At 38.0% G+C, this 27289-nt stretch overlaps 1 protein-coding gene across 27 annotated transcripts in view; it reads left to right on the top strand.

Annotated features, from left to right (window-relative positions):
- IQSEC1 (IQ motif and Sec7 domain ArfGEF 1) overlaps positions 1 to 27289 on the top strand; it is a 465124-nt gene that overhangs the window by 213405 nt on the left and 224430 nt on the right. For 14 of the 27 annotated variants that reach the window (XM_072989683.2, XM_078385370.1, XM_072989694.2 and 11 more), the window contains one exon: positions 14247 to 14291. The exons of 9 other annotated variants lie outside the window; for them this stretch is intronic. In XM_072989683.2, coding sequence (XP_072845784.2) covers positions 14247 to 14291 — 45 coding nt within the window. Of the gene's footprint in view, positions 1 to 14246; positions 14292 to 14318; positions 25803 to 27289 lie in introns of those variants that run through there. 4 more of the 27 variants (XM_078385368.1, XM_078385378.1, XM_078385375.1 and 1 more) reach the window with 2 other exon arrangements.

Genomic DNA, 27289 nt, shown 5'->3' on the forward strand with positions numbered 1-27289 from the left:
GATCCTCCAAAAAGTGAGAGGCTGCAGTGAGGAGTGAGATAAATCTTCCCTCTTCCTTCTGCTATGAAGCCTCCAAAGTATCATAAATCCCTTCTTTAAAAATATATGTAGGCCCTTACATTCATGGAAGGGACATTTAGGATCTACACCAATGTACGTATTTTCATAACCACTGTAAATGCACTTCACCTGCACCTGACTGCAACAGCATTTGCCATTGCGCCCTTCCCAGGTCTGGTCTACTGACTCCTTACTCCAATCACATCTGAATCTAATATCATGTCTGGCTGTTCTGGACAAAAATTATGTCATTTTCATAAAACATTTAGTGCTTAGGACCCACCTTTTATTCATAATATTTTTGTTCCATTCTTCCTCCAAGAAGTCTAAGGAAATCCAAATAATTTCCTTTTCACATTTTATCCTCAGAATGACACTGTGAGTAAGGAAGGTGCCTGCCCTAAGATTACTCAGTGAACTTTATGGCAGACTAGAGACTTGAGATTGCATCTATCTTGTTTCAGTCCAGTCAGTAACAAGCACTGATCCTCCCTCAGTGGCTTTCTATATTGTATCTTACAGGATATTTGATGTACTTATCAGCAAAAGAGGAAGAATAAGCATTCACACATTAATATTCAATTTTTAAGAGTTTTACTGTGAGTGCCAGCCTACAATACAGCTAAAACAGTTATTTACTCTGCATGCTCTTTTCCTGGCATATCTTTTTTGTCTATCTTCCACATTTCAGGATGCAGTGGGGTGCTGTAACCTTACAATCCACTTGTGGATGCTTATCTATCAATTAAAGCCAACTGGCTTATTCATTTGATGCCTAATGCAAATAAAAATCTCGATCAGATGCATAGTACCACTTGCTTGGTTTTGCGGTACTAAAGAACCTTGCAATTTATATTGAAGTAGCTTTTAATTTGTGAACATGGACAACGATATGAAGCTTTTTTTCCTAAATGTGGCAGATGTTTCTGACAAGTATATTTGGTCTTTGGGCATGAGGCTGATTAAAGCCATTTTAATCTTCTTTGTTCTTAGTTAATCAGTGAGCTGTCAGTTGAGTCCTATCAATGCCAGCTGCCCATGAAATTGACAAAATTGCTACTTTGTCTTTTTCTCCCATCACCATTTATTTCTTTATTAAATGATAAAAATTGACCTTTGTCTAAGGATATCAGCATGACAAGTAATACATATAGTACTCACAAAAACCACAATAAGGAATAAAAAGAATGAAATGTATTTATAAAAGGCTGCATAAAGCAATAAGATTGACTGATTATTTTAAAATGCCTGGGCAAACAGAAAAGTTCTGAATTGGCATCAAAATGAGCACAAAGTTCATGCCAGTGCCATAACAAAGGAGTCAAGAAAATACTGAGTTCAGACACTTGCACTTTTCTATTTAAGAAGCATATTTATCCCATTTTAATAATCCCTAAACAGTCTAAAATAGAGAATAAAATAAAACTGCTATAATTAATAACATTAAATCAATAAAAGAATAAAATACTGTATTTTTCAGTGTATAAGACTATACAGTGGTGCCCCGCATAGCGAGGTTAATCCGTTCCGGATTCACCTTCGCTATGGGAAAACATCGTAAAACGGATCCAAAAAACCCATTGGAACCCATTAAAATGGGTTCCAAATGGGCCCAAAACTCACCGTTCTCCGATGTTTTCCCTTGTTCCAGCAGCCATCTTGGGTGTACCAGCGGCCATTTTGAGCGTCCCGGCGGCCATTTTGGGTGTACCGGCACCCATTTTTGGTGTTCCGGCGGCCATCTTGGGTGTACCGGCGGCCATTTTTTGTGTTCTGGCGGCCATTTTGAGAGTCCCGGTGGCCATCTTGGGTGTACCAGCACCCATTTTTTGTGTTCCGGCGGCCATTTTGGAACCGCTAAACAGCTGTTCCCCCATCGTAATGCAAGCATGCCCTCACATTAGCGATGGGGAAATCCACATCGCAATGCGGATTCATCGTTCAACGGTGCACTCGTTATACGAGGCACCACTGTACTTTTGTCTAAAATCTTTAGACTAAAAATTGAGGGTTGTTTTATACATGGAAGTAAGTGAGGAGAGAACAAAAACAAGTGGAGGGGAAAGCAGGAATCAAAGCAATCCCATGACTTTGATCCCTACTTTCCCCTCTGCTTACTAAGTCTCATGGGGCTTAGCAAAAGGAAGGGGGAAGGATCAAAGCAATCCCATGGCTGTATAAGGGGGAAAGGGATCAAAACGATTGTGCAGTCATGGGATTGCTTTGATCCCTTTCCCCCTCCTTTTGCTAAGCCCCATTGGGCTTAGCATGAAGAGAGAAAGCAGTGATCAAATCGAACCTGCAGTGCTTTGATCCCTTTCTCCCTACACTTGCTAAGCTCCACTTAGATTTCTTGATTTGGGGTTAGAAAAGTGGGGGGGGCATCTTATACATGGGGTGTCTTTTACACGGAAAAATATGGTAATCCATTAAACACTGATCAGCCGGGCTAGGTTACTGACAATGTTAGATGTGAGGATGGTATCATGAATATGCCTGGATAAACAAATAGGTCCTTTGGTTGTCGTGGGTCTTTGACCATGTTCTGAGGGTTGTTCTTCCTAACGTTTTGCCAGTCTCTGTGGCCGGCACCTTCAGAGGACAACAACCATTAGATCCTGGCCGTGAAAGCCTTCGCGAATAAATAGGTCCTTAGTTGACAATAGAAACACCCACAACTGGGAGCCCCCTAATCTTAGTAGACAAAGCCACTAAACCAATGTGAGTAATATATGCTGCATATGGAAGGATGCAGTCATTCAGAACTCGTCCTAGCTCTATAGCATCTTATAAACCAAAAATAATTATCTCAGTTCAGAAAGTCGGATTCCTAAATGCCTTTGTAAGAGGCCAGTAGACATTAATAGACCTCTAGGAGAAATCGGAACCCTTTGTTTGTCACAGCTGGCATTTATTCATAAAAGAGTTAGTTTTAGTGTGAACTATTCTCAATCATATCAAAATTCATCCGGATATCAAGGTTAAAAAAAGTTAGTCCGTTGTTAGAATGATTCCAGGTAACATCTGTTTGCCTAATTCTACAAACTTTTATTCATCTAAATTGCTTCTGTATTCCATAAACATAAAAATACTACATAGTTTTTGAAAACATATAATTTTGTTAGTAATAGTAAACAATCTTAGAGCTGTGAAAAACTGTACATGTAACTAAATGCAAGTTACAGGAAAATGCTTAAGTGATACTCCAATTCAAAATACAGAAATATCAATAGTACAATAAATTACCAAAAATAATATTTTAATTGCATTCTAAAAATTCAGCATCTTATAGCCTAAAGGGGTGCAATAAAAAAGCAGAGAGTATGTCTCTGAAATACACCATTAAAAAGTAAAAAGCATTATAGCTTTGAGCAATCTCTAGCATATCTAGACACACATGAAAATACAGTACTGTATTAGTTTTTTTTAACCAAGCTATTCCCATTTCCCAGTCTGCATCTATGGAGGAGAATGTCTGTGTATTGCCTTCAGCCTGCTGTCAGGTCTTGTGCCTGGAATCTGTTTTGTTGGTTTCCAGCATGGGGGTGGGGGTGTATATGTCTCTTGCCTGCCTATATTTATATTTATCTCAGTTGTTTACATTCCCCTTCAACTGTAAACAACTGGGTCTTGCTTGTGCAGCAAATTATGATTCTCTGTAAACAGTCAATGTTTATTTTATGTATTTATTTATTTATTACATTTATAGCCCGCCCATGTAGTCATATAGACTACTCCACCATAAAGTGTCAGTGGGAATCTCTTGCTTTTGCTTACATAAGAAACATGTAAGGAAGCACAACCTTTGCTCATATTTTGACTTGTTCCCCTGCACCTGTTGTAATAACAGATTGGTTCCATAGTATTTTTCTAGTTGAGCAAAATGCCAGCAGCATAAAGGGCTGGTGAACAAATTTGAATAGCTACCCATTTCCTCTATCTGCATTTTGGTGTTCCAGGAGTTTCACAGTCTAGGAGGTTTTTTTTCTCACTGTTTTGTATTTCCTTATCATTTCTTTAGTCATGTTCAAGTGACAGCTATTTAGGGAGGAGATATTGTTCAAGCGTCGTTTTCTTAAAGCATAATGTGCATTTCCAGGATTTCATTTTTTGCACTTTTCTTAATTATTCTAGCACTCTGTACATACACAATTGATACCTTGACAATACCTTGCACCTGGCTCAAGTAGCTAACTGACAACTATACATACATTTTGTGCATGGAGGTCCACTGGTAGAAACTGATACAAATAATAGGTAGTTGAATGTCCATTCGTGTTTTGTACACTTCCAAACGATCAAGTTCCTTTTGGGACAAACATGTGCATCCTGATGTATCGCTAATACAAATACAAGCAGAATTCTGAAGAGCAGCATAGTAGTCCACACTTCATTTTTTAAAATACAGTGGCCAGAATCCTATTATGAAATACTGTCTAAGGCAAAATGTAGAAGGTGTTTTCATAATTTTTGGTCATGTGTTGCATGTTCAAGTACACAGTTGAGCATGTGACCTAGGTATATCTGAGCACATAACAGAAAGACATAATAATTGTGCACACTGGCCAGATGCACAAATAGGGTTCTGGCTAGTATTCTATCATTTTCATGTCTCTCATTCAGACTGGTGCTGCACAGATCTTTTATATGAAGCATTTGTAATAGGCTGTGTGATAGTAGTAGTGGTGTGGCTAGTAATTTCATACTGCAGATGTTCCATATAAGGATATATCTAGTGTGTACAGTTTTACTGTCATATTTGGCAGGTACCGTGTTTCCCCCAAAATAAGACAGAGTCATATATTAATTTTTGCTCCAAAAAACACATCAGGGCTTATTTTCAGAGGATGTTTTATTTTTTTCATGTACAACAATCTACATTTATTCAAATACAGTCATGTCATCTTCTTCTGGTTGCTGCACAAGAGTGCAGGGTGGGGCTTAACTAGGTCTTATTCTTGGGGGAGGGCTTTCGTATTACAAGCATCCTGAAAAATCATTGTTGTTGTTTAGTCATTAAACGTGTCCGACTCTTCGTGACCCCATGGACCAGAACACACCAGGTCCTCCTGTCTTCCACTGCCTCCCGGAGTTTCATGTTGGTAGCTTCGATGACACTGTCCAACCATCTCGTCTTCTGTCATCCCCCTCTCCTCTTGCCTTCACACTTTCCCAACATCAGGGTCTTTTCCAGGGAGTCTTGACTTCTCATAAGATGGCCAAAGTACTGGAGCCTCAGCTTCAGGATCTGTCCTTCCAGTGAGCACCCAGGGTTGATTTCCTTCAAAATGGATAGCTTTGTTCTCTTTGCCATCCAGGGGACTCTCAAGAGTCTCCTCCAGCACCACAGTTCAAAAGCATCAATTCTTCAGTGGTCAGCCTTCATGGCTGCTGTCACCATCTGCAGTGATCATGGAGCCCAAGAAAGTAAAATCTGTCACTGCCTCCATATCTTCTCCTTCTATTTTTCAGTAGGTGATGGGACCAGTGGCCGTGATCTTAGGGGGTTTTTTATGTTGAGCTTCGGATGATTTTTTGTGCTCTCCTCTTTCACCCTCATTAAGAGGTTCTTTAATTCCTCCTCACTTTATGCCATCAGAGTGGTATCATCTGCATATCGGAGGTTGTTGATATTTCTTCCAGCAATCTTAATTCTGGCTTGGGATTCAACCAGTCCTGCCTTTTGCATGATGTATTCTGCATATGTTAAATAAGCAGGGAGAAAACATACAGCCTCGTTGTACTCCTTTCCCGATTTTGAACCAATCAGTTGCTCCATATCCAATTCTAACTGTGCTTTCTGTCCCACATATAGATTTCTCAGGAGATAGATAAGGTGGTCAGGCACTCCCATTTCTTTAAGAACTTGTCATAGTTTGTCCACACAATCAAAGGCTTTTGTGTAGACAATTAAACAGAAGTAGATGTTTTTCTGGAACTCTCTGGCTTTCTCCATAATCCAGGACATGTTAGCCATTTGGTCTCTAGGAAAAATCATACTAGGGCTTATTTTCAGGTTACGTCTTATTTTCGTGGAAACAGGGTTATGTGAACATTTTAGCACTTCCATGAGAACAAAAAGACGAGAACAACATTAGCACGTGCATGCGTGCACACACACACACACACACACACACACACACACACACACACACACACACACACACACACACACACACACACTTTTGCACTAAAAATACCTTATATTTTGTGCTTAATAAACCAAAAACCTCCTGCAATGGCCAGGAGTACATTTGTACTATTAAAACTAGAGTACTAGCTGCGCCTGTTCCAGGAGAAGTCTGACCTGGCCAGAGTGTCACATTCCTTAGTTGCATCCCAGCCGGATTGCTGTAATGCACTCTACCTGGAGGTGCTTCTGGAAAGTGTGCAGAAATTCAGCAGTCTAAATCAGCAGCCAGATTGATAACTGGCCACAGGGATTACCCTCTGTTACAGCTGCTCAGCTGACTGCTGATCCATTTCCAGGCTCAATTCAACCTGTTGGTTTTAACCCATAAGCTCCTAAATAATTTGGGTCCAAGTGGTCTCAAGGACCACCTCTCCCTTTAAGATAATCAGGAGAGGCTTTTCTCTCTGTCCCACCACCGTCACCGGTACATTTGATGGGAACTTCTCTGTTGCTGCTGCCAGACTTTGGAACACCCTCCCACAAGAGGCTAGGCAGGTCCCATCTTAGCTGTCCTTCCACAAGCAGAAGACTTTTCTGTTCAGGCAAGCTTTACTTCAGTTACTGGCTGCCGGAATGGGGTTGCTTAAATGGATTTTTGTACCTTACTTTTCTGAATATGGTTTTGGTAGGTTTTTTATTTTTGTTTACTGTGTAGTAGTGTGGTATTTGACCCTTTCTAGTATTTGTATACTTACTGTTTTTAGCTTTAAACATTGTATTTTAATGATGTAAGCTGTCTTTGGTGCTTTTTAAGGAGAAAGGGGTAAAAAATTTAAAGTAAATTGAAAAAAATGCACAAAAACGTCAGTAGTCTAATTCAGCAGTATAAAAATAAACTTAGTTTCTCCTGTAAACATGAAATAAATGCTTATTTTAATGTAGAAAAAGTGGCATTGGAAAAATGACAACTAGGACTGTTTATTTCAAAACATTTTAAGACAGAAAGCAGCTGTTGTGGATAGCTGCCACTGGATGATACAGGCCAGCTGATCTTGCTGCTCTGCACCCTGCTGTCTCTCTCTCTTATTATTATGGCAGATTGCTTTCAAATATCAACGATTCCAAAACTTCAATGAGAAAGCCAAATCAAACATTGTTTTGATTATTTGGGCTTATTTGGCTCTATTTCTTGTATTTGAAGATAAGAGCCTTTCCAAACAAATTATGTACTTAAATATAATTCTTTTGTGCTGGGTTTTTTTCCCCCCGCTTTTGAAATAGATCTTAGAGTAGATTCCCCATGGTGAATGTATTCTGAAATCTAGGGGTTCTCGGCTAGAGGGAGCCTTTGACTTTCTCTGCTGGACAGCTGCATGTCTTGTACTCTGGTTTATTTTTGTCTTCAAACGTAACCCATTTTTTTAAAAAAAATAAAAAACAGACCTGTGACCATATTATACCCCTTCCATTATACAGTACATCTTTGATATAAAATTCTTATACGTACTTTCAAAATAGGCAGGACTATAATCAGACTTCTTTGATTCTTGTAACTTATTGTGTAGTTGCTTTATCCCTAAATTTTAGGGGTAGTAATCATTCATAATGGGAAATCTACTCTAAGATGTCTATTTCAAAAATGGGTGGTGGTGGTGGTGGTGGTGGAATCCAGCACAAAAGAATTATATTTAAGTACATCATTTGTTTTTAGTTGGGTAATCAAATCAGCTGGAAGGACAGATCCTGAAGCTGAGGCTCCAAAACTTTGGCCATCACATAAGAAGAGAAGACTCCCTGGAAAAGACCCTGATGCTGGGAAAGTGTGAAGGCAAGAGGAAAGGGGGATGACAGAGGATGAGATGGTTGGACAGTGTCACTGAAGCTACCAACATGAATTTGACCCAATTCCGGGAGGCAGTGGAAGACAGGAGGGTCTGGCGTAATTCTGGTCCATGGGGTCGCGAAAAGTCAGACACGACTTAACGAATAAACAACAATCAAATCAGCAGGATGGGTGTGAAAATTGCAGGTGCCATGTATACAATCATTCTCTGTTACTGTTTGTTTTAAAATAAAAGTCAGTTTCCCATCCTGGCTTAGGCAAACTGTATGTTTTTCCTCACAAATGAAAAGATACTGGCCAGCATTCTAAAATTTTACCTTGATTTATCTGTCTAGCTTTCAGTTTCCTTTTCCCCAGTTAGTTTCAAACTTCTTTACTCAGTACAACAGTTTAAGAGTGCTTTGTGTTTGCTGCTATGTGAAACAGTTTGGAAATTGCATGTTTGATTTTGCAGTTGGTTAATCCTCCTCTTTAATCTTGGAAAGACTGTAAGCTTTTTCAGTCTGTTCCATTTGTGACCAAATACAGAACATTTATTAAAAATTTTATGTATTCATCAGCTTCTTCATCTTGGCATTTCAGGGAAGCTGGCATTTGCTCGAGATTTGATAAAGTGGCATTCAATTGTTGGGGTTACAGTCTCAAACTATGTATTTTTAAGAAGGATATTAGAATTCTTTACACTATTAAATGCATTATTATGGATGAAATATACATTTTAAACTCTTGATGATTTTTAACACTCAGCTTTGAATAACATTTCTTTAAAGATTCTCAGTAAATTATTAGTAATAAAGGCATATTTTATCATAGAACAATCAAGTGTTACAAATTGATAAAGATCTAGGTTGAGAGATGATTTAAAGCAGGGGTCTCCAAACTTTTGACGGTGAGGGCCACACCAGATATTTTCGACATATTTGAGGGCCAAAGGAACAGGAATGTGTGCATGCACATACTTGTGCATGCACCACCACCCTGCACGCACACACCCATGTGCACAGGCTGAAGGGAGCAGGCCAGATAAAACGGCAAGGCAGGCCAAATGTGGTCCATAGGCTGTAGTTTGGAGACTCCTCATTTAAAGGATGCTAGGCCTTGAGAATGGTATAAGCTAGACTTTGCAATTACATACCAAAGCAATGTACAAAAATAGTTCTCTGTATCATTAAATTATGAATAATGACAGTATAAGAAGAAAACAAGTAATGTATATAACTAGCAGGAAATGAATTTTTGTTATGTTATGATTTGTTATGTACAAGATGTCAAGTAATTGCTTTCTTCGGGAACAAGCAAAGCTTTTTTAAAAGAAAAAAAAGGTTAAAAATTATATTATTTGTACAAGCACATGTCAATACTGGCCCCAAAAGAAAGCCTTCTGAGGCTGCACAAGTGGGCAGGACCAACAGTGAATTGCAGTGGAGTTGGTGGGTTGTCTCAGTGAGAGGAGACCTTGATGAAGATCACTGGTGATGGAAAAGAGGCTTAAACTTTGTTCTTGAGCAGGATCATGGAGGTCTCATGAGGAAAAAAAAATAAAATTCAGCACAAGACCCGTGACTGTACACATGAGTAGCATGTACGTGGGAGTTTTTCATGCATCTTTCACTTGATACCAAGCTGATTAATGTTCAGCTGGATAGTAGAGAGTAGTTGGGCTTTCCAGGGCTCTTTATGTCAGACGTCAGAAGGCCCAGCCCCATATGGAAGTATGAGTTTTATTTTTACAACATATGGTTTTTAAAAATGGACTGGTGGGAGGGACTTTGCTTGTATGCAAGAGTATTATTATTTAGATAGCCTCTTTTTCTTAGTCTCTAGCTTTAAGAAGAGGGTGTGCTGTTTTTAATGCATATGTACATAACCTGTTTTGTAACTGTGCTCACAAAAATGTCTTTTGTCACAATCAAGCTCTGCTGGATCATCTAATCAGTGCAGCTTTGAGTCTTATTAGCATATCTTCATTATGAACAACAAATTGTCAATCTGTGAAGGTGAGATGTTCAAAAGTCACAATGACAAGATAGGATATTCTTAATACTAGGTGTAGGGTGGATTGGGCTACAATGGGTCTGCTGAGGTGCAGGAGAGGGGAGACGTGCTATTTGGCATGCTCCTCCCATCCTCACAGTAAATGACACCATGTAGCCCAATCAGTTAAGAGCTTCTCCTGGTCCTCTATGGAGGGACAGGGAAAGTGGGTCCTCTTCTTCTGCGCTAGAGATCTATTCAAAGCAAGGTTTACCCAGGTTATTTACTTAATACAGTAGTAACTTTACCTAGTTTATTCACAAGTTAAGGAGACAGCAGCAACCGCGGAAAGCTGCAGTGGGAGGGAAAAACGTTAAGGTGAAGGCTGGTAAGATAGAAGGGAGGTGGAAAACAACAACCCTTTGCCAGGGGCCTGCTGGAGTTGCACCGCCTTGTGGGGACAGAGCCAAAGGGTCAACATAGCTTCCTTCCCTGCTATTTCTCTTGACTGCCATTTAGCTGACTGTAGTGGTTTTCTTTCTTTTTCATTTGTTAAAAAAAGTAAGTGGTATATCAAAAGGCAGTGCATCGAACTGGCATGGTTTTAGAATTTATTTATTTATTTTATTTATTTATTTAACTTACATGCTGCCCACACTACCCGAAGGTCTCTGGGCGGCTTTGAGTGTTAGTTAAGGAAATAATAAAGATAAAAGAAGATGAAAATAGAGGAGAGGGATTCTCCATGCTCTCTTTTACTGCCATAACCCACCTAATACATCACAGGGTTGTCTCCTAAGTCAATGCCACCCCAGTGTCATTTTGGTGAAAGTACCCATCCAGGAAGGCTAAACAAGGCCTATTTTTCATCTCACTAAATTGCCCTAAATAGATAGCATGCTATATCCCTGTGCCAGAAAAGTATGTTACAACTCTTAAAGAGGAAGGATAGGTTCTTCTAAGTAGAAACACAAATGGACAAGGTCTGTTTTTTCTGTGTCGAACAGTGCTATCAGGGAATCATAACTATAGGCCAGTGTAGAAAGGCTCTGTATGTTGTGAATAGTTTCCACAGAATAGGAAACATCAAAATCCCTTTTAAGTAGCTGTACAGTATGGCCCAATGGTTGCACTGTAAGTATTTATTTATTATTTATATATTTATTTATTTGTTCGATTTATATCCCGCCCATCTGGTATATTCTACCACTCTCATGTTTGTCCTTAAGAGAATATATATAATATATATATAAGGTGAAAATAAGAAAATGTGATTATGCCTATTTTCCCCTTTTCATTTAAAAAAAGTTCTTTCGCACAATTGATTATAATTGTCATTTCAAGTCATTTCTGATAAGCTAATCTGTTTATAAATTTATTAAATGCATAACATAAGTAATATTATTTATTAATATATTTAACAACATAATCTGAGTCAATTTCCTGTTCCTGGAAGGCAAATCTGGAAGCACAACAAAAGGCCATCCAGTTGTGCCAGCTCTTTCACAGATCAAATATCAAAGCCTTTTTGTTAATTTGCATCTCTTTGTGCTTTTCTTGTTGGAAAGCCTTACACCTGACAAAACTATCTTACAAGAAATTTACTTATTTCCTTATTCTGTGAAGCTCTTATTATATATACTAGGTATACTGAAAATGAAAGAAACCATTTATGTGTAACAGATATGTAAATTGGAATGATCCCAGGTTATATTTTCTTAGATATGATTAATTCAGTCTGAGCCCCTATCTTTTGTCTTTCCCTCTCTTGAGAGAGTCCAGAGGGATTCTCACACATGGCACAGTTACAGAATTGAGACTAATAATGCTAATAAGCAGAGCACATGCGCCCAGATTGTATGTCAGCATTATTTTTGTTTTGTATTTTTGCCATGTTTCCAATACAAGAACTATTTATTAATACTGTAATCCCTGTGGTTACGTCACATGCATCAGATATGCCAGAAATAACAGCTAATACAGAATAATTTTTAAAGTCCTGTTTTATTGTGACTTGTAGTATTAGGAATGGAAAATTATTCCTGATCTTTCTCAAAGAAACACAAATTAATTCCCTTCTGTGCCACTTCTTCTTATATTCCAGTCCCTCCTGTACTGCCATTTTATTACTGTAGTGGATCCCACCACTTCAGACAAAGAGTTTAGCTGCTTTTTTCTAGGGATTTAAGGAGCTGTGGCGAGTGGGGTGTTAAGCAAATAGACTATGATGCAGTTGTATGCTGTGTGCATACAGGTATTGGATAGACCTCTGCAAACACAAGGAGCTGGCCAACCCACACTTGACATTTTTGTCCAGAAAGAAGCTTCCTGGGCATAAGTTACAGATTCTGAGGAATTATATCTGTGAAGACTCTCAGTCATCTGGGTGAAGCTATCTGGGTGTTGAGTCATGGCAACTGAACTTCTTTCTTATTAGATTTATGTTTCACTACTCATCCAAGTAGCTTCTTCAGTCTAAGGAGAGTTGGTAGGAAACCCCTCCATGTTGGTTTCACTTCCCCCTGGTCTGAATAAACTGCAGAATTGGGGTTTTCACTCACCCCCTCTCCTTTGTCCATCTAAAGAGCCTATTCAGACCAGGGGGAAGTGAAACTAACATGGAGGATATATCAAGAGTCTCCTACAAACTCTCTTCAGACTGAAGAAGCTATTGGGATGAGTAGCAAAACGTTTCAACCTAGTAAGAAAGAAGTCCAGTTGCCATGGCTCAACTTACAGATTCTAAGGGAGGTGTACATTTCAGTGCCAATTATGTCATATACAGCTTCACTGTGTTTGCTTACCTTGGTCCATTCTTTATAATAACAAAATTTTAAAAAAATTATGGCACCTCAGAATATCAGATTAGTATCCATGTCATGTAGTAGTCTACAGTTACACATGTGAAGAGTGTTTGCTAACATCCTCATTCTTGACATAAGAACAACCATCAACAAATAAATTTAAAGCTCTAAGAGAGCTTCCCCTCTAAGTGAGAGTGAGATAAAAAGGGTGATATTTTCTCTCTGCTGTCTCTATAACTAGCACAAGGTTGTGGCGTTTGCCCTCGTGCCCCTTGCTTGACCGTCAAGCCTCAGAGCACACGAAGGCAAACAATCCCCTCTTTTCACTGCTGCCACCAGGTGATCACTAAATCACCATTACCACAGAAAGATCCCTACAATTCACGACCAGTAAGTAGAGATAAGCACGTTCAGCAGTTCGAGCTGGTTCATCTTTCAGACGAACAGGTGTTCAGTTGTTCTCAGCCCTACCTCCTCCAGTGGCTCCCACTCAGAAGCAGCACCTGGAGGAGGTGGGGCAGGGAAGCTGGGGCACTGCCTCTGAGTTGGCATCCACTGGAAGAGGTGGGTCTGGGAACCGCAGAACCCTATTTGTCCATGAACAAACTGGCACAAACCACTGAGTTGGTGGTTTGTACCCATCTCTACCTGTTGATCTTTCAGGTGCTGAAGACTCTATGTACCTTTTCCTGCAACAATCTATGGTTGTTCCCCCACAGACACCTTTCTGTCAAGGCATGCACCTCACTATGCAGGTCAGTGGGCAAAATGATGTGGCTGACCATAAAAACCACATCGTTGCCCACAATGTGGCATCCGTAGTTACTTTAAGTAGTCTTGAATATGTTTGGCCTTTTTGTTTTATTTATGTTTCCAGATTATTCATAATTGTTTCTATTGTATTGATATATTAAATCAATTATATAGGAATACTTTTAAAGAAGTATTTGGAACTGAAAGGTAAACAAATATATGTATGTTAAAATCATCAAAGAGAAATATTAAAGTGACCTACATCTCTCAACCAGAACATATATAATGCACCACCCAATATGTCATTGCACACAGTTGAAAATAGTATTTGGTGTTTGTTAGAGCAGACTAGAAACTGTAATGTTAAAAATGAATATTTACATTTTAGATTTCATGGGCTTATACCAATGTATTTGACTATTACAATGTTTTTCAAAACATTACTTTGGCATGTGAATAGCTTACTTTGTATGGCATTCAACTAAGCATTATTTTTAAACTAGTTTTTAAAACACTAACTTGCATATCTTAAACCAATATTAAAAGTACATTATGGTCAAACACAAAGAAGCCCTACATCAATGTTAAAATAATGTTCAATCGATATGGGGTTTCTTTGCAAACTTTTCAATTGTTGTGTGTTTAACATTTTAATTTTATTCTTTTGCAACTATCTCAGGACTTCCTTGGAAACAAGAAGCAGCCTTTCAACTGATCCACTCAGGTATAGTAAAATATGCTGCATATTTTTTAACAAAATGAAATTGAGGGGTTAACTTAGTACAACATAAACTGAAACACATCCATGCAAATTCATCTCTCTGTTACTAAAACCAACCAACCAACAAACCACTGTAGTATATGTTTTCATGCTGTGAGCAAAGCCTGGGAGTGGAAAAGAGAAATAAAATCTCCCACACAAAACTTGAGTGTGTGGAAAAGTATATTTACAGTTAGTTAGCTAGCTAGCTAGCTAGTTAGTTAGTTAGTTAGCTAGTTAGTTAGTTAGTTTTATGTTGAACTCTTCAGCAACAGCTAATTTTTACTAACTGTTCCAAAACAAGAAATGTGACAGTGTCCATTTCCTTTGGAAATATCTAGGAATCCCAGGTCTGACAACAGTATACCAGCTGTCCGTACAGCATGCAAATATTTTGTAGAAGTAGAGATTCTCATAGATTACTTCATTTTCCAAGTACTGTAATGTGTTCCCTCCTCAGTCATTATAATTAATTGGTGAACTGTGAACAAAACCTGGCCTGCAGTAGGCCAGCATCTGACCTTAGGCAGGCATTTACATTCAAGGAGCTGTAATTTACAGAAAATGTCCAGGTTAAAAGAAGGCCCTGAAGATGCTTTTGTGGTTGATTCTCTGTACTTTTTCTCCTGCTGCTGTCTTAAGATGTATCTTTTCCCCTCTGGCCCCAAATTAAGCCACTTCCATAAGCATCCCTCTCCCCTGCTGCTAGCTGTTAATTGGAAGAAATGATGCTGGCAGCCTATTTTCTTTCCCTCCTATGTTGTGGGTTGACTGAAGGAGGCTTTCCTGGGGCGTCCTGTTTGGTCTCTGCAGCTGAATAATTTGCTTACCAGAGCCATACAGCACTGCTCAATACAGTGCTGACCAAGAATGTTTCCATTTCTATATATGGAGTGGCCTGAGCCCAAAGACAGACATGGATTGCAGAAATAATGACTGAGTGCACCGAAAATACAGCTGTTGTTTGTGGTAGCAGTTGCTTGAGTACAGCTGGTGCACTCTAATAATCAAGATATTTACCCCAAGCTCAACATTACTTCCATAATGCAGCTGTACCCCAGAGAAGTATCATGCAGTTAACAAATGTGTAATCCAGCATATAGGACTGGATTATAGAAGACATAAAATAGATCCCCCCCCAGTTTAGAATAAAATTTGTTCCAATGTTCATCAGTAGTACCACTTCTCTGTGGATGTATCATAACAGAACACATGAAGCATAAACTAAAATAGTCTCCAGCAGTTGAGGAAAACATGACACACAATTTCTGAGTGACTATTCTGGCTGGTAAATATAACAGAAGCCTCAAAAATAACAAAGAGAGACAAGCATTTCAATTTCGAGAGGTATGGGAATGTTAACTGAGCAACCATACAGAACTGTAGGGTTCTCACAATCATTTTTTGTCCTCTGGAAAGGTTGTAGACTACAGCAGTTTCTGAACCTTTGACAAAAGGATGAGGAACTATTCATAAGAATGTAAATTGTGAGAATGGGAGTTAACACATTTCCATTGGCAGAGCAAGTAAGCAAAAATGTTCTTATCCTGACACTGTCATGCCAGGAAGGCATAAAAATTCCCACAAAGGGCAGGTGCACATGTACACTTCATTATATTCCACAGAGTTAGTCCTGAGTAGCTGTTTATCAGTGGTCTGTACAGAAATCTTATCATACAATGCTACGGTGCTACTGAAGCAAACAAGTAACTTAGGTAACTGGACAGTATCGTCTCTGATGCGCCGCTCCCCGCTCCCACTACTACACTACTATACCAGTAGATGTGTGTGTGTGTGTGTGTGTGTGTGTGTGTGTGTGTGTGTGTGTGTGTGTGTGTGTGTATAAATAAATAAATAGATGTATACTGAGAGACAATGTGAACATTTGTAAAACAAAGCATGAAATATATTTACACTCCTTGGATGGTGACTTTTGCACTAACAGCTCTGTGTGTAAAAATGGTACAGCATTAATAGAATGGGGCAAAAGAAAAGATGTTTGGGTGGGTTTCACTGTAGTTGAGAAATGGTTTGCTTTTCAACAGGAGATAACATTTCCTCTTTTCCAGTCATGCTAAACATGGCAAGTGATCTTATATATAGAAATAAGGGGTAGTCATAAAAGTTAGAGGGAGAAGTTCTAGCACAAGAGGTTTATGCTCAAGAACTTTGGACCTTAAGATGTTTGTTGTTTTGCTGCAGTGGACTAAGACGATTACCATTTGGGAATGTGCATTCTTCTTGCAAATCTACTGAAAGGGATTTGAATGGTGGCACAGAAAATATGTTAACTGCCAGCTAGAGACATGCAAGGTGAAACAATATCTTCATAATTTGACAAATGCTGTACTCTGCTGAGTCTCATTTACAGTTTTGAATTTTCACTACAATTATGAGAGTGTGAACTTAATTCTAAAAGTTCTGTTTCACTCTGCTATTCAACAGTGATATCCTCCCCTCACCCCCTACCTCTCAACCAAGACTATGGACTGCTGTTTGCCATAGTGTCGTTAGGGCACAGTGTGAATGAGCCCCTAACTACAAGTACTGCTAGAAACCCCTGCCACTTTACCTACTACAGGTGCATGTTTCATGCACTGCTGTAATGATATTAGCAAATTATGTACTAAGAGATCATAGAAAATTATTCTAGAAGTGTTTTTGTCTACTGTGCAGAACTGTTAGTTATTAAACTAACATACGTATATGTTGTAATACTATATTTGTTTAGTATCTTGGTATATGTTTCATTCTAGAGGAACAAATGAACATCCAGGAATGGATCTAGATTTTTATTTTATTTTATTTGCATTTGCAGAGGGAACTGGGATCTTATAGGGGCTTCTTGTTGGAGAAAGGTGACAAGGTAGTGTTTTACTCCTACACTCCTTTCAGCCTGCTGCTCCCAGGACCAACTTCCATGCTGTTCTAAAGGACTACCTGGCCCTTTGGAATAACATGGAAAAGAGCGCTGGAGCTGTCAGAGGAAGAGGAAGTTGGAGAAAACTGCTGCCCAACCCCTTTGCCTTCAGCACCAATAAAACTATACTAAACATAAGTTTGAAGCCATGCCAGTGTATTGTATCCAATGGGCAGAATCCAATAATTAGTTGCAACTACAGTAGGCCTATTATATCAGTGGAACTGATATAGTTGACTCACCAATTTCCCATTGTTTCAGTGGCCCAACTTAATTCTAACTGTTGATCTTCAGCCAATGTTTTTCTCTGCAGCCCCCAGCATGCCTTACACACACACACACACACACACACACACACACACACACGTACGTACGTACGTACGTATGTACATACATACATACATACACACCCCATAGCTGAAGGTCATGGAGTTTCAATTCAAAAAAAGCCAGAGTTTTTATAGAGCACTACCAGGAGGAAGTTGTCCAAAACTGAATGCAGCTGGTTTTCAGTTTCCTACAAAGGAAAGCATACTGAATAACGCAGTTTTATTTCAAAATAAAGGCATTAATTTATATTGGTTATTCCTGAAAAATATCCTGCCTTGACTATGTGTGATATCATCAAACAGATTAGCACAAGATGCATTTGAAGTGGAATATATAATTTTGCAAATTACATGTGAAATATCACTCATAACATACAATGTATTTTTAGTAGAGTTCATTGGCGTCGTTTGTCATGTGTGATGAATACCTCTTTGGGCTTGGTGTTCTCAAAGTTGAAGATGAGACAGGAAACATTTGCGTGCACAATCTTAGAAGAAGGTGTCTGTGCAATCATTGTCAATTTTTTTAAAAATCCATCACACAGTGACCTATAAAATATGATATATTGCTGCTTTTTGTCCACAGGCTGTACTGGTTGAATCAAGTGGCTTTCTTTCAGACAAGCAATACTTGTCTCTGTACTCTACTACCTTGCTAGATTCCTGATAATAGTATGTCATAACGTAGAGCATAGGCTGAACTATTTGCCTTATATTCAGACAGTTTTTAACGAGAAGAGGTTTCTTCTTTTATCCATGTGGAGGATTTGGAACAACATCAAATGGGACTGAGGCTGGAGATTTCAACAATTGTTCACTTTGGTAGTAGCTGTTGTATTCCATGTCAGGGTTGTTCTCCGAGTATGCTAACTGTGAGATGTTATGATGCATTTGATAGGAACCTGGCTCTCTTTCTAGTAATAATAATTAGTAACAAGGCACTGAATCAAGTGCAAAGATAAAATAGAAATAAATAAATTGCAAAAGGGTTTATTTAACACAAAATGTCACTTGTGTGCATTCTGCTAACCTGATTCATTCTGTCTGGAATATGACACAACAGTTTCCTGAAAATATCCTAAAAACAGTGAATTCCAATCTACCTGTGCTGCACTGGTTCACCACATGACTGATTTATTCAGATCCAGATCCACTAGAAATTTGACTATACTACTTCAATATATATTGTATTTCTACACATTTCCGTGTAGTGATATGAGTGGAGAAGGGCAAGATTTAAAAGTGTTTAAGTTAGTGTGCACTGCCCAAGTTTGTTTTACATTTGTGTTTTTAGGACGTTACATTAAATATAAAGTCCTATTTCTCATCCACATAAGCTGGTTATATGTATTTCTTTAAATGGTTTAAGGTGTTTGTTTTGATAACCTTGAACTTTGTAAAATATTGAGAGTTCCAGAGAACCTCTTTTGGTTAGCTCAAACACAAACACTCACTTTCTTTCCCAAATTGCTTTCTTGGATTATTTTTCATAGCTATTTTTAGTTCTTATTCTGTTGATCATACCCAGACCTTCCCTCTCATGAATACAGAAGCTCCTTCTGTTTTAGTGACATAGAAAACAGTAGAAACTCTCTTTGGAGGACATGAGGAGGATATTTTTGTCAGTTCCACCAGTGCTACTCCCCATACCTTTTCAAGAGTACAAAGCAGCATTGCAGGGGTCTGGAGGGGGAAAAATAAGTAGAAAGTCAAATTATTCTCCCTCCCTTGTTCTAACAGCAGCATCATATGAACAGAATACAGTATAATTTATGGGAAGTTTGATCCAAACATAGTGAGCATATATTTGCTCCCTCATTATTACCAGAATGGTTGCTCATTGTGTTGTAGGAATACTCAAGGTTATGTTTTCTTTAAAGGTGTGTACCAATACCTTGAGAAAGAGTTGGCTGACAAAACCCAAAATGACAAAAATGTTTGGGCAAGCATTTGAACAGATGGTACCTATGTTGTTACACTTAAATATGAATAGTACTATGTCTGTTTCCTATATATCTATCCATTACACCTATCTCTAAAACTGAACATTTGACTTTGCCTCTTATGTAAACAGTTGTAACAATATACAGTATGTACTGTATGTGTGCATCATATATCTGTGCATGATATATCTCTATCCATATTGCTGATGTCCTCATGATATCTGAATATGCATTGTATGTAAAATTTGTAAAGATATTATCTTTCCTGAAAAATAGCATGTGAGCCAGAATAAACTAGTTATAAGCTAGGCTAATGTTGCATTTAGTTCATGCAATATTCTCACCAGCAATGTATTTTACCAAAGGCTTGCTTCTGCATCACTGATTGCTAAGGCAACCATTCTTTAAGAGGAGATGCACTACACTTTTTCAGCCTATTCATAGCTTCTTCTTAATGGCCTTTTGGAGTACTCTACTCTCGTTTGCAGTCGACCACTGGATTCCATAAATGAAATATACAACAGCTGAATGCAGCTCAGTGAACACCATGGTTTGGAAGCTGAGCCGTGTCCAAAAGTTACTATGCAGTTTAAAACTGAATTTGAAGACAAAGAAAGTAGCAGGATAATCCTTTTCAAAAAGCTACTTTATATTCAGGCTGGGCGTGAGATGAAACTTAATGTGTTTTACTTGTTTATTTTCCAAGAGAAAAAGGAGAAAGATGGAGAGCATGTATGTTGAGATTGTTGAGCCCTTCATTCACAAAAATCCCATTAGCATTTTCTTTTAAACACAGTACAGTATACTCAGAATTGGAAGCTGTCAATGTGTTTGAATGAATAGTTCGGGGTTTGTTTGTTTGGTATTTTAATCGCTAAATACCTAGATTTAAAATACAGTACATGATAGCAAACTTGCTTTTTCCCTGCTTGTTTTTAAAGCAAGAAGAGTATTGCAGATCCAGAGTTCTGTATGGAACATTTCTTAGAACATCTGGAGAGAGGTGGAGAACCTCTTACAGAAGATGGAGTGGGATGAAAGAACCATGTGCTCAGGTGAAGGCAGAATGTCTAGATACAGTCAACACATTATATAACTTACATTTACAAAGTGGGCCCATGGAAGCAGGTATCTTATTTCACACACACAGCTCTAGGAAGTGATTTAACATGATAAATATAAACATTTATAGTAACATTTACCAAGAGTATGGAAGAAGCTGTGATTCCTAGCTAGCTGAAGCAACTCTGCCTTGTTAAATGGCAGCAGGGGGTAGGAGAAAGAGGTATAGGATAAAATTACGACATCCATGGACATCCTTCAACCATTCTGTAAACCATTTTGTAAATCAGAGGTGGGTAACACATGACTTGTAGGAAGCATGCTTAAAGGAAGCTTCTTTTGTGAGGTTTCCCAAAGCCACTCTGTACCAGAAAAAGGAATGGAATAAAAACTGGGTTTTCCACTCCTGAAGCCCCCTCCCCCCCCCCCGAGTGATGGTTGTTATACTTAAACTGACAGGTTGGAAAAGAACTGACAGGTCTGGACAGCAGAACTGGAAAAACTGTCATAAATCCTGTAAAATAAAATCAAGAAATCCAGATAATTCCAGGTTTTGTTTTGGGTTTGTTTGTTTGTTTGTTTGTTTATTTGTTTGTTTGTTTGGAAATTGCCAGCTTCACTATTTCTGGTCCTATTAAAGTCCAGAATGTGGCTGCTAGGGGTGCTTACAAGAGTTATCCATCTCAGCTCTTAATGGAAGTTTATTTATTTCCCTCCGATACTCTCCTGTTCAAATGTATGTCACCAAATCCCCCATTTTACCTGGAACAAAAGGTCTGTTCAGATAGATCTTCTGTAATTTCATGGCAAACTCTGTTGATAGCATCTTATAGCTCTGTTCATTACCTTTCTCTTTTCTTAACTTTTCCTGAAAAACTCCATTTAATCCATATAAATATGTTTTCTTCATCTATCATATGTACATGTAAATAGAGATATCGTTTATAATCCAAGACAGGGCCAAACATGAGTGAAACATACCCTTGTTGTGTGCCATCAAGTCAGAACCGACTTCTAGCAACCGTAATAGAGTTTTCAAGTTAAGTGAAATATTTAAAGAGTGGTTTTACCAGTTCCACTCCCCCAGTGAGCTTCCCTGACTGAGCAGGGATTCAAACCCAGGCCCCCTGAGTCCTAGTCTGTCACTCTATCCACTATACCACACTGGGTATTAGAATATACCCTAGGTTTATATTTATACTTTACAGTATTTCTTTTTAGATGCAGTTAGCCATTGCCCTGGTATGTATCATGTCAGAGGGTCTAGGGTAGTAAGGAGGTAGATGCAGTGATGCATCAACATGGATCCACAGCTGAAATTTTATTGTCAACCAATTAATCAGTTTAAAAATAAACTTTACTCTAGACCCTGTAAATTTGGCCATGGTGGCTTATGGCTAATGACAGCTGTTGCATTATGCTGTTACATACATTATTTAGGTATATGAAGATAATTTTGATAAATTTAACTGCTAGAAGCTTAGCTGCTCTTCTACAGTACTCAAGGCAAACTATGGTTTAATAAAGCAGTCTGCAAAGCTTTATAGGTGGATGATATGACAGATAGTGCATGCTTCATAGTACTTTATAGGCTCAATTCATGCATCCTCTTAGGGTTTATAACCTCCTGCTGGAGTAATGCATTTGCTTGACTTTTTCTTCAGAACTACTTGTGTGGTAAATAACTGTGTCAAGATGTGGCATGAATATCTTAGCAGGTGGTGGGTTTTGGTGTTTTTTTGTTTCTTTTTTGTTTTGTTTTGTTTTTTGGTACAACTACCTACCTTTGATAAAACATCTTCAAGGGACTACATAGTAGGTTCTCTTAAATGCAACATTATCATAATAAGTTGCTAAGAGGGAGAGCCGTGTTTGACTGTAGAAAACAACTATTTGTAGACTACCTTTTGTTGAGTCAAAAATGGACAACCCAGGTTTGCATTCTATTACTAATGTAAATTATCTACTATGCAGGAAATGTCTAAGCTTCTTAACCCATAGATTAAGCTTAATGTTTTCTGGTTTGTCTAAGCATATTTGGTTTCTGCAAGTGTTAAAGAGCCAGAGCTAAATGATATGGCTCATTTCCATGTATCATATATTACATGGGAAGTCGTAGCTCCAATTCCAGGCTGAAGTACTATTCAACAATAACAATAAAAAGTATTCAGGGATATTGAGCATTAACAGGTTTTATTGGGAGAAGCTTTCACGGAGCAATCCACTTGATAAAGTGAATTTTACTCCATGAAACCTTTTAAGTGCCACTTAGTTGTTTCAAGCAAATGAAGTTTATGGCATTTCATCTTGATGAAATACAGCTTCCTTTTTTCGTAAATATTACTTTTATTGCACTGCAGCATATTTAGAATCTGTGCTAGGTGCTTTGCATAACTAGAAATTTTGTAAAAGTTAACAGTATGTCATTCATGTCATATTTTCAGTTTTGCATGCTTTGTAATATATGTGTCTCAGTGGTCAAGTGGTAGGTGCAGATCTTATGCCAGCACTCCTATACTGGATACAGAATGCTCGTGAGACAACTAGATAAATATGTGTCTCTATCTGTAATATCTCATGAGACATACACAATTCAGCAATGTATAAAGACATAGCCAGAACATAAAATACCACCTCAAGAACATGCACAGCAGAGATCATGCAGGACTATGATCTTTGATCTTTTTTGTGACAGTAGTACAGTAGTCATTTTTTTAAGTTGCAGAGCATTGGTTTATAGTACCCTGGCCACAATAAATGCATGTTATTTTGATCTGAGTTAGTTTCTTTGACTTGGTTAGTAATGTAACTTGAGGATAGCTTTTATAATCTTGCCCACTATTCAAAATTCCTGTTTCACATAGATGGCATATTACACAGACAAAGCTGTCTTCATGCTTTAAGAAGGTGCTTCTTAATTGTTTCATCTCCAAGACCAAAGAACTATTTCTAGTTTCCTGTTCCCCAAATAACAATGAAGTTTGTAGTGGAGTTCCATATGCAGTGGCCATTTCCTGTTTCTTCTTGTTATTATTATTATAATATCTAAATTGCAATGAAATTTCGAGGGGGTTGGGTGAAAAATATTTCTGTAACAGTCACTCAGCAAAAGTTTTAATGTATGGCTTCTTTTTTTAAAAAATTAAAGGAACATTTCATTGTCCACTTCTCCAGTGGTTCAGTTGATTTTTCCCCCTCCTGGAGTATGATGGAGAGCAGAATACTCTCAATATTACATGAGAAACAATATCGCATATCACATGTTCATGCTTTTGTAAGCCATCTTTTGTTCTTCATGGGTTTCAGGCCATCTCTCACATTCCCAAAGTGTTGTAAACTATACAACTCTCAATGCCAGTCGCTTTGGCCTGGTCCTTTCAGCAGTTCCTACCTAGATCTGCAAAGCATCTCAGACTCAATTTGTATTAATTTATTCCATTTTCCATCATAATCTCTAAGTGCGCAGAGCAGAATAATTGCCTCTGTATTATTAAATAAGTCTATGACTGTGAAAAAAAGTGTTATTTAAAAACCTAGGTATTTCTCAATAAATGTCTGGATTGTAAAAGTTTTCTATTGTGTGTGGAGGGAATATGAAGTGAAATTTTAAAAAACCAATATTTAAAATGTGCGTTTCCAGGATATTAAATATTTAAATATAATTATGATCAAGATGAAAAATAAGGCAGCATTCAAGAGCCTGTTGACAAAGGGCAAGTTCACTTGTTATTAATTTTCATATTGTCTAAATATAAGTTCATTGACTATTATGTGTGCATTTATTCCATGAATAGTTTTGTTCTCACCAGCGGAGATGTATGCAAAGGAAGTTGTTACTGAACATTAATTCCAAAAATTGTGGAACTGCGCACACGAGTCTGTCTCCTAAAAGATAAAGAGGCCCAAATGGCTTGCGGTTTCAAAGGGCGGTAAATGAAAGAGGCTTTCATCATCCCTGTTTCACCCAGAGGATTTAAATAGAAAATGCTTCTAATTTTAACATTCCTTTTTCTCAAAGCATCTCCTTGCTAATTGCTTCCTCACTCCACTTAGAATAAAAAATGGTTTGTGTTTCCACTGTAACTAAATGAGTACTAGCTTCTGTTTTGCACTGCTGTTAATTAGCCTTGCTCAAAAATTCATCCTCCACTGATGAAATTGCTAAGAGTGTCTGAGCACTGCTTGTTACAAATGCATTATATCCCAGCGAGCCAATGAGAACCTGACATCGGTCTTCCATTTTAGATTTTATCAATGTGTTCCTGTTGTCATAGCAACCAGAATCAACCTATCTCAGGGAGGCTTTATCTTGCTAGCTTTTATAGCTGGGAGCATGCCCCACTGTGCACCATGTGGTTCAGATGATTAGTTTTTTTCTTCACGGCAACCTAAGTGGCAAAGTGTGCTGGGATTAAGATAAGCATAATTTATTTTGAGAGTGGGAAGGGTCCACACTTAAAGCTTTTCATTTCCCACCTCCCTTCCACTCCCAGTCACAAGGAAAGCTACATTTTTCATAGGTGCTGGCAGACAATGGAACAGATGTGAGTCACATTAGAGGAACCGCCTCAAAAAAAAAAAGTTGTATTCAGCCTAGTTAGAGAACTATGGAGTTTCCATATGATGTCTGCTGGAGTCTTAAAGCTTTTGTACTCAAGTGACTTGGATATTTACTTGTATTTTTCTGAGAATGTTTTCTGAGAATGTTGTAGGAATGTTTTCTGAGGTCGCCCTCAAGAATCCTGACTGGAATACAGTATATATATTTAACCAAATAGCTTTTGGAATGGCCTGGGATAGAAATATTTTTGTTCTTTGTGATTTATGTTTAAAGACAACTGCTGGTTATGTGGAATAACTCAGAAGATTAGCTGAGATCAAGGGTAAATGAATTTGTAGCCTTTGTACTACTGTCTCTTTGTATTAAAGTAGTGCAGTGTAGCTATGCAGGTGCAGTACCATGTGGATAAAGAGCTTGAATGCATTGGTAGCACCAAGAAAACACACTGCTGCCTGCTTAGAAAAGGGGAGGGGTACTCAATGTAATACTATTTTGTCTTTTTCCTCCTGTACAAAAGTGGGATATTCCCTTATTATAAGGACTAGAGGCAAGGTTCTACTTGCTGCAGTTGAACTCTTTTAAAATGCTGAAGTTAAAGGCCTTCTGCTTGGATTACTGGCAGTTTCTGTGTCTCCAGCCTCTTCATGGTTTCTATAAAAGGTAAGGAATTATTAAATCTACAATGCTTTTTGAAACTGGGTGGCTGCAGACTGCTGCATTCACTTGCTGTAAGGCATATTTGCATGGAGAGAGAAGGGGTGTGGTAAGGACATTAACGGAGACGTATTACAAAGGATTTAAATCTGTTTATTGTTCCATTTTGCCATAGTAACTATTGCTGTTTTCATGCCTAAATATCAGGTGATGCTATGTTCTTGATACAATTTTGTCTAAATCAAAATTGGCTAAACAATAAATCAAAATTGACTAAACCAATTTACTCTTGATTTTAATTTCTCCCAAATAGCATGGACTATTAATGCTCATTTCTACCCAGCTTGAACAGAGTTTGGTTATTATTTTCCACTGGACCTTTATGTCAAGGATAGTTACATAATATAGATTAATGTTCCTACATGAAAAAAAGTTTTAACACAACAGTTTTGTTTCCTATGGGTACAAAATCTATTGCACACCTCAGCAGCTCTGACAGAAGGCTGAAATGATAAATGGTCAGGGATGGTCGAAAGTAATGGGCCTGGGTGTCAGATGCATTGTTCTTGCCAAAGTAATGGAACAGCAAAATAAGCAATTTAATTTGACACGTATGCTGCACTTACCCTGGTGTTATTTTATCTAATCTTCAGTGCTTTCATCCATTCAGAACAGCCTCATAATGAAGAAACATGTAGTTCAATATTCACAATACAATTTTTTTGTGAAAACTTGCAGTCTATAAAAATAATACGTTTTTCTTTTAATCTTGCTGTAAGTGTTTCACACTAATGCTAACTATAGCCTCATATATATTTTTAGAGGGATGCCAGGGTGTCCCCCCAAAAAAAAGCCATTTTCCAGGAAGCATGCCCTTTTCATTCATAATCCTTTAACAGATTAATATAGTTATTAGTCTTCTGACCCTAGGATTACCTGCAAGAGGAAGTATGTGACCTGCTTTTTGAAGCATCATTTCCAAACACTGTGCTGCAGGAGATTTGACATCATTTTTAATTAGGATATGTAGTTCATTCTTGTGTTTACTGTTTCAGCTAGATATGTTTCTGTATCCATTTTTATTTATTCTTTTTAGTAGTTCCTAAACTATGTAATTGTATTGTGATACAATCCGCTTAAATTGAGAGTGTAGCTTCCAAATGAAATGGACTGGATTTCCATATGAGAGCTGTAAATGGAATAAAGAAAGAAATATATTATAAGGTTAATATTAAAAATGGGATATTGAGGAAACACAGAACATATTTAACGAATATTCAGACACAGTGACAGAAAGTTGTGCGAAAAGTGGATAGTACTGACACATAATTAATTTTAAAATGTATTAGCCAATTCTTAGTTGTAGAAGCATTAGCATTTTCAAAACCTTGATCTAAATATTCCTGGAAGTGTACCTAAACACCAGCAAGAGAAGTATGGGTATGTGCAGAGCTGTTAGGCGTGTATGGGTGTGTGAGAGAGGGAGAGAGTTA

Source organism: Pogona vitticeps, chromosome 2, assembly GCF_051106095.1.
Source record: "Pogona vitticeps strain Pit_001003342236 chromosome 2, PviZW2.1, whole genome shotgun sequence".
Classification (NCBI taxonomy): domain Eukaryota; kingdom Metazoa; phylum Chordata; class Lepidosauria; order Squamata; family Agamidae; genus Pogona; species Pogona vitticeps.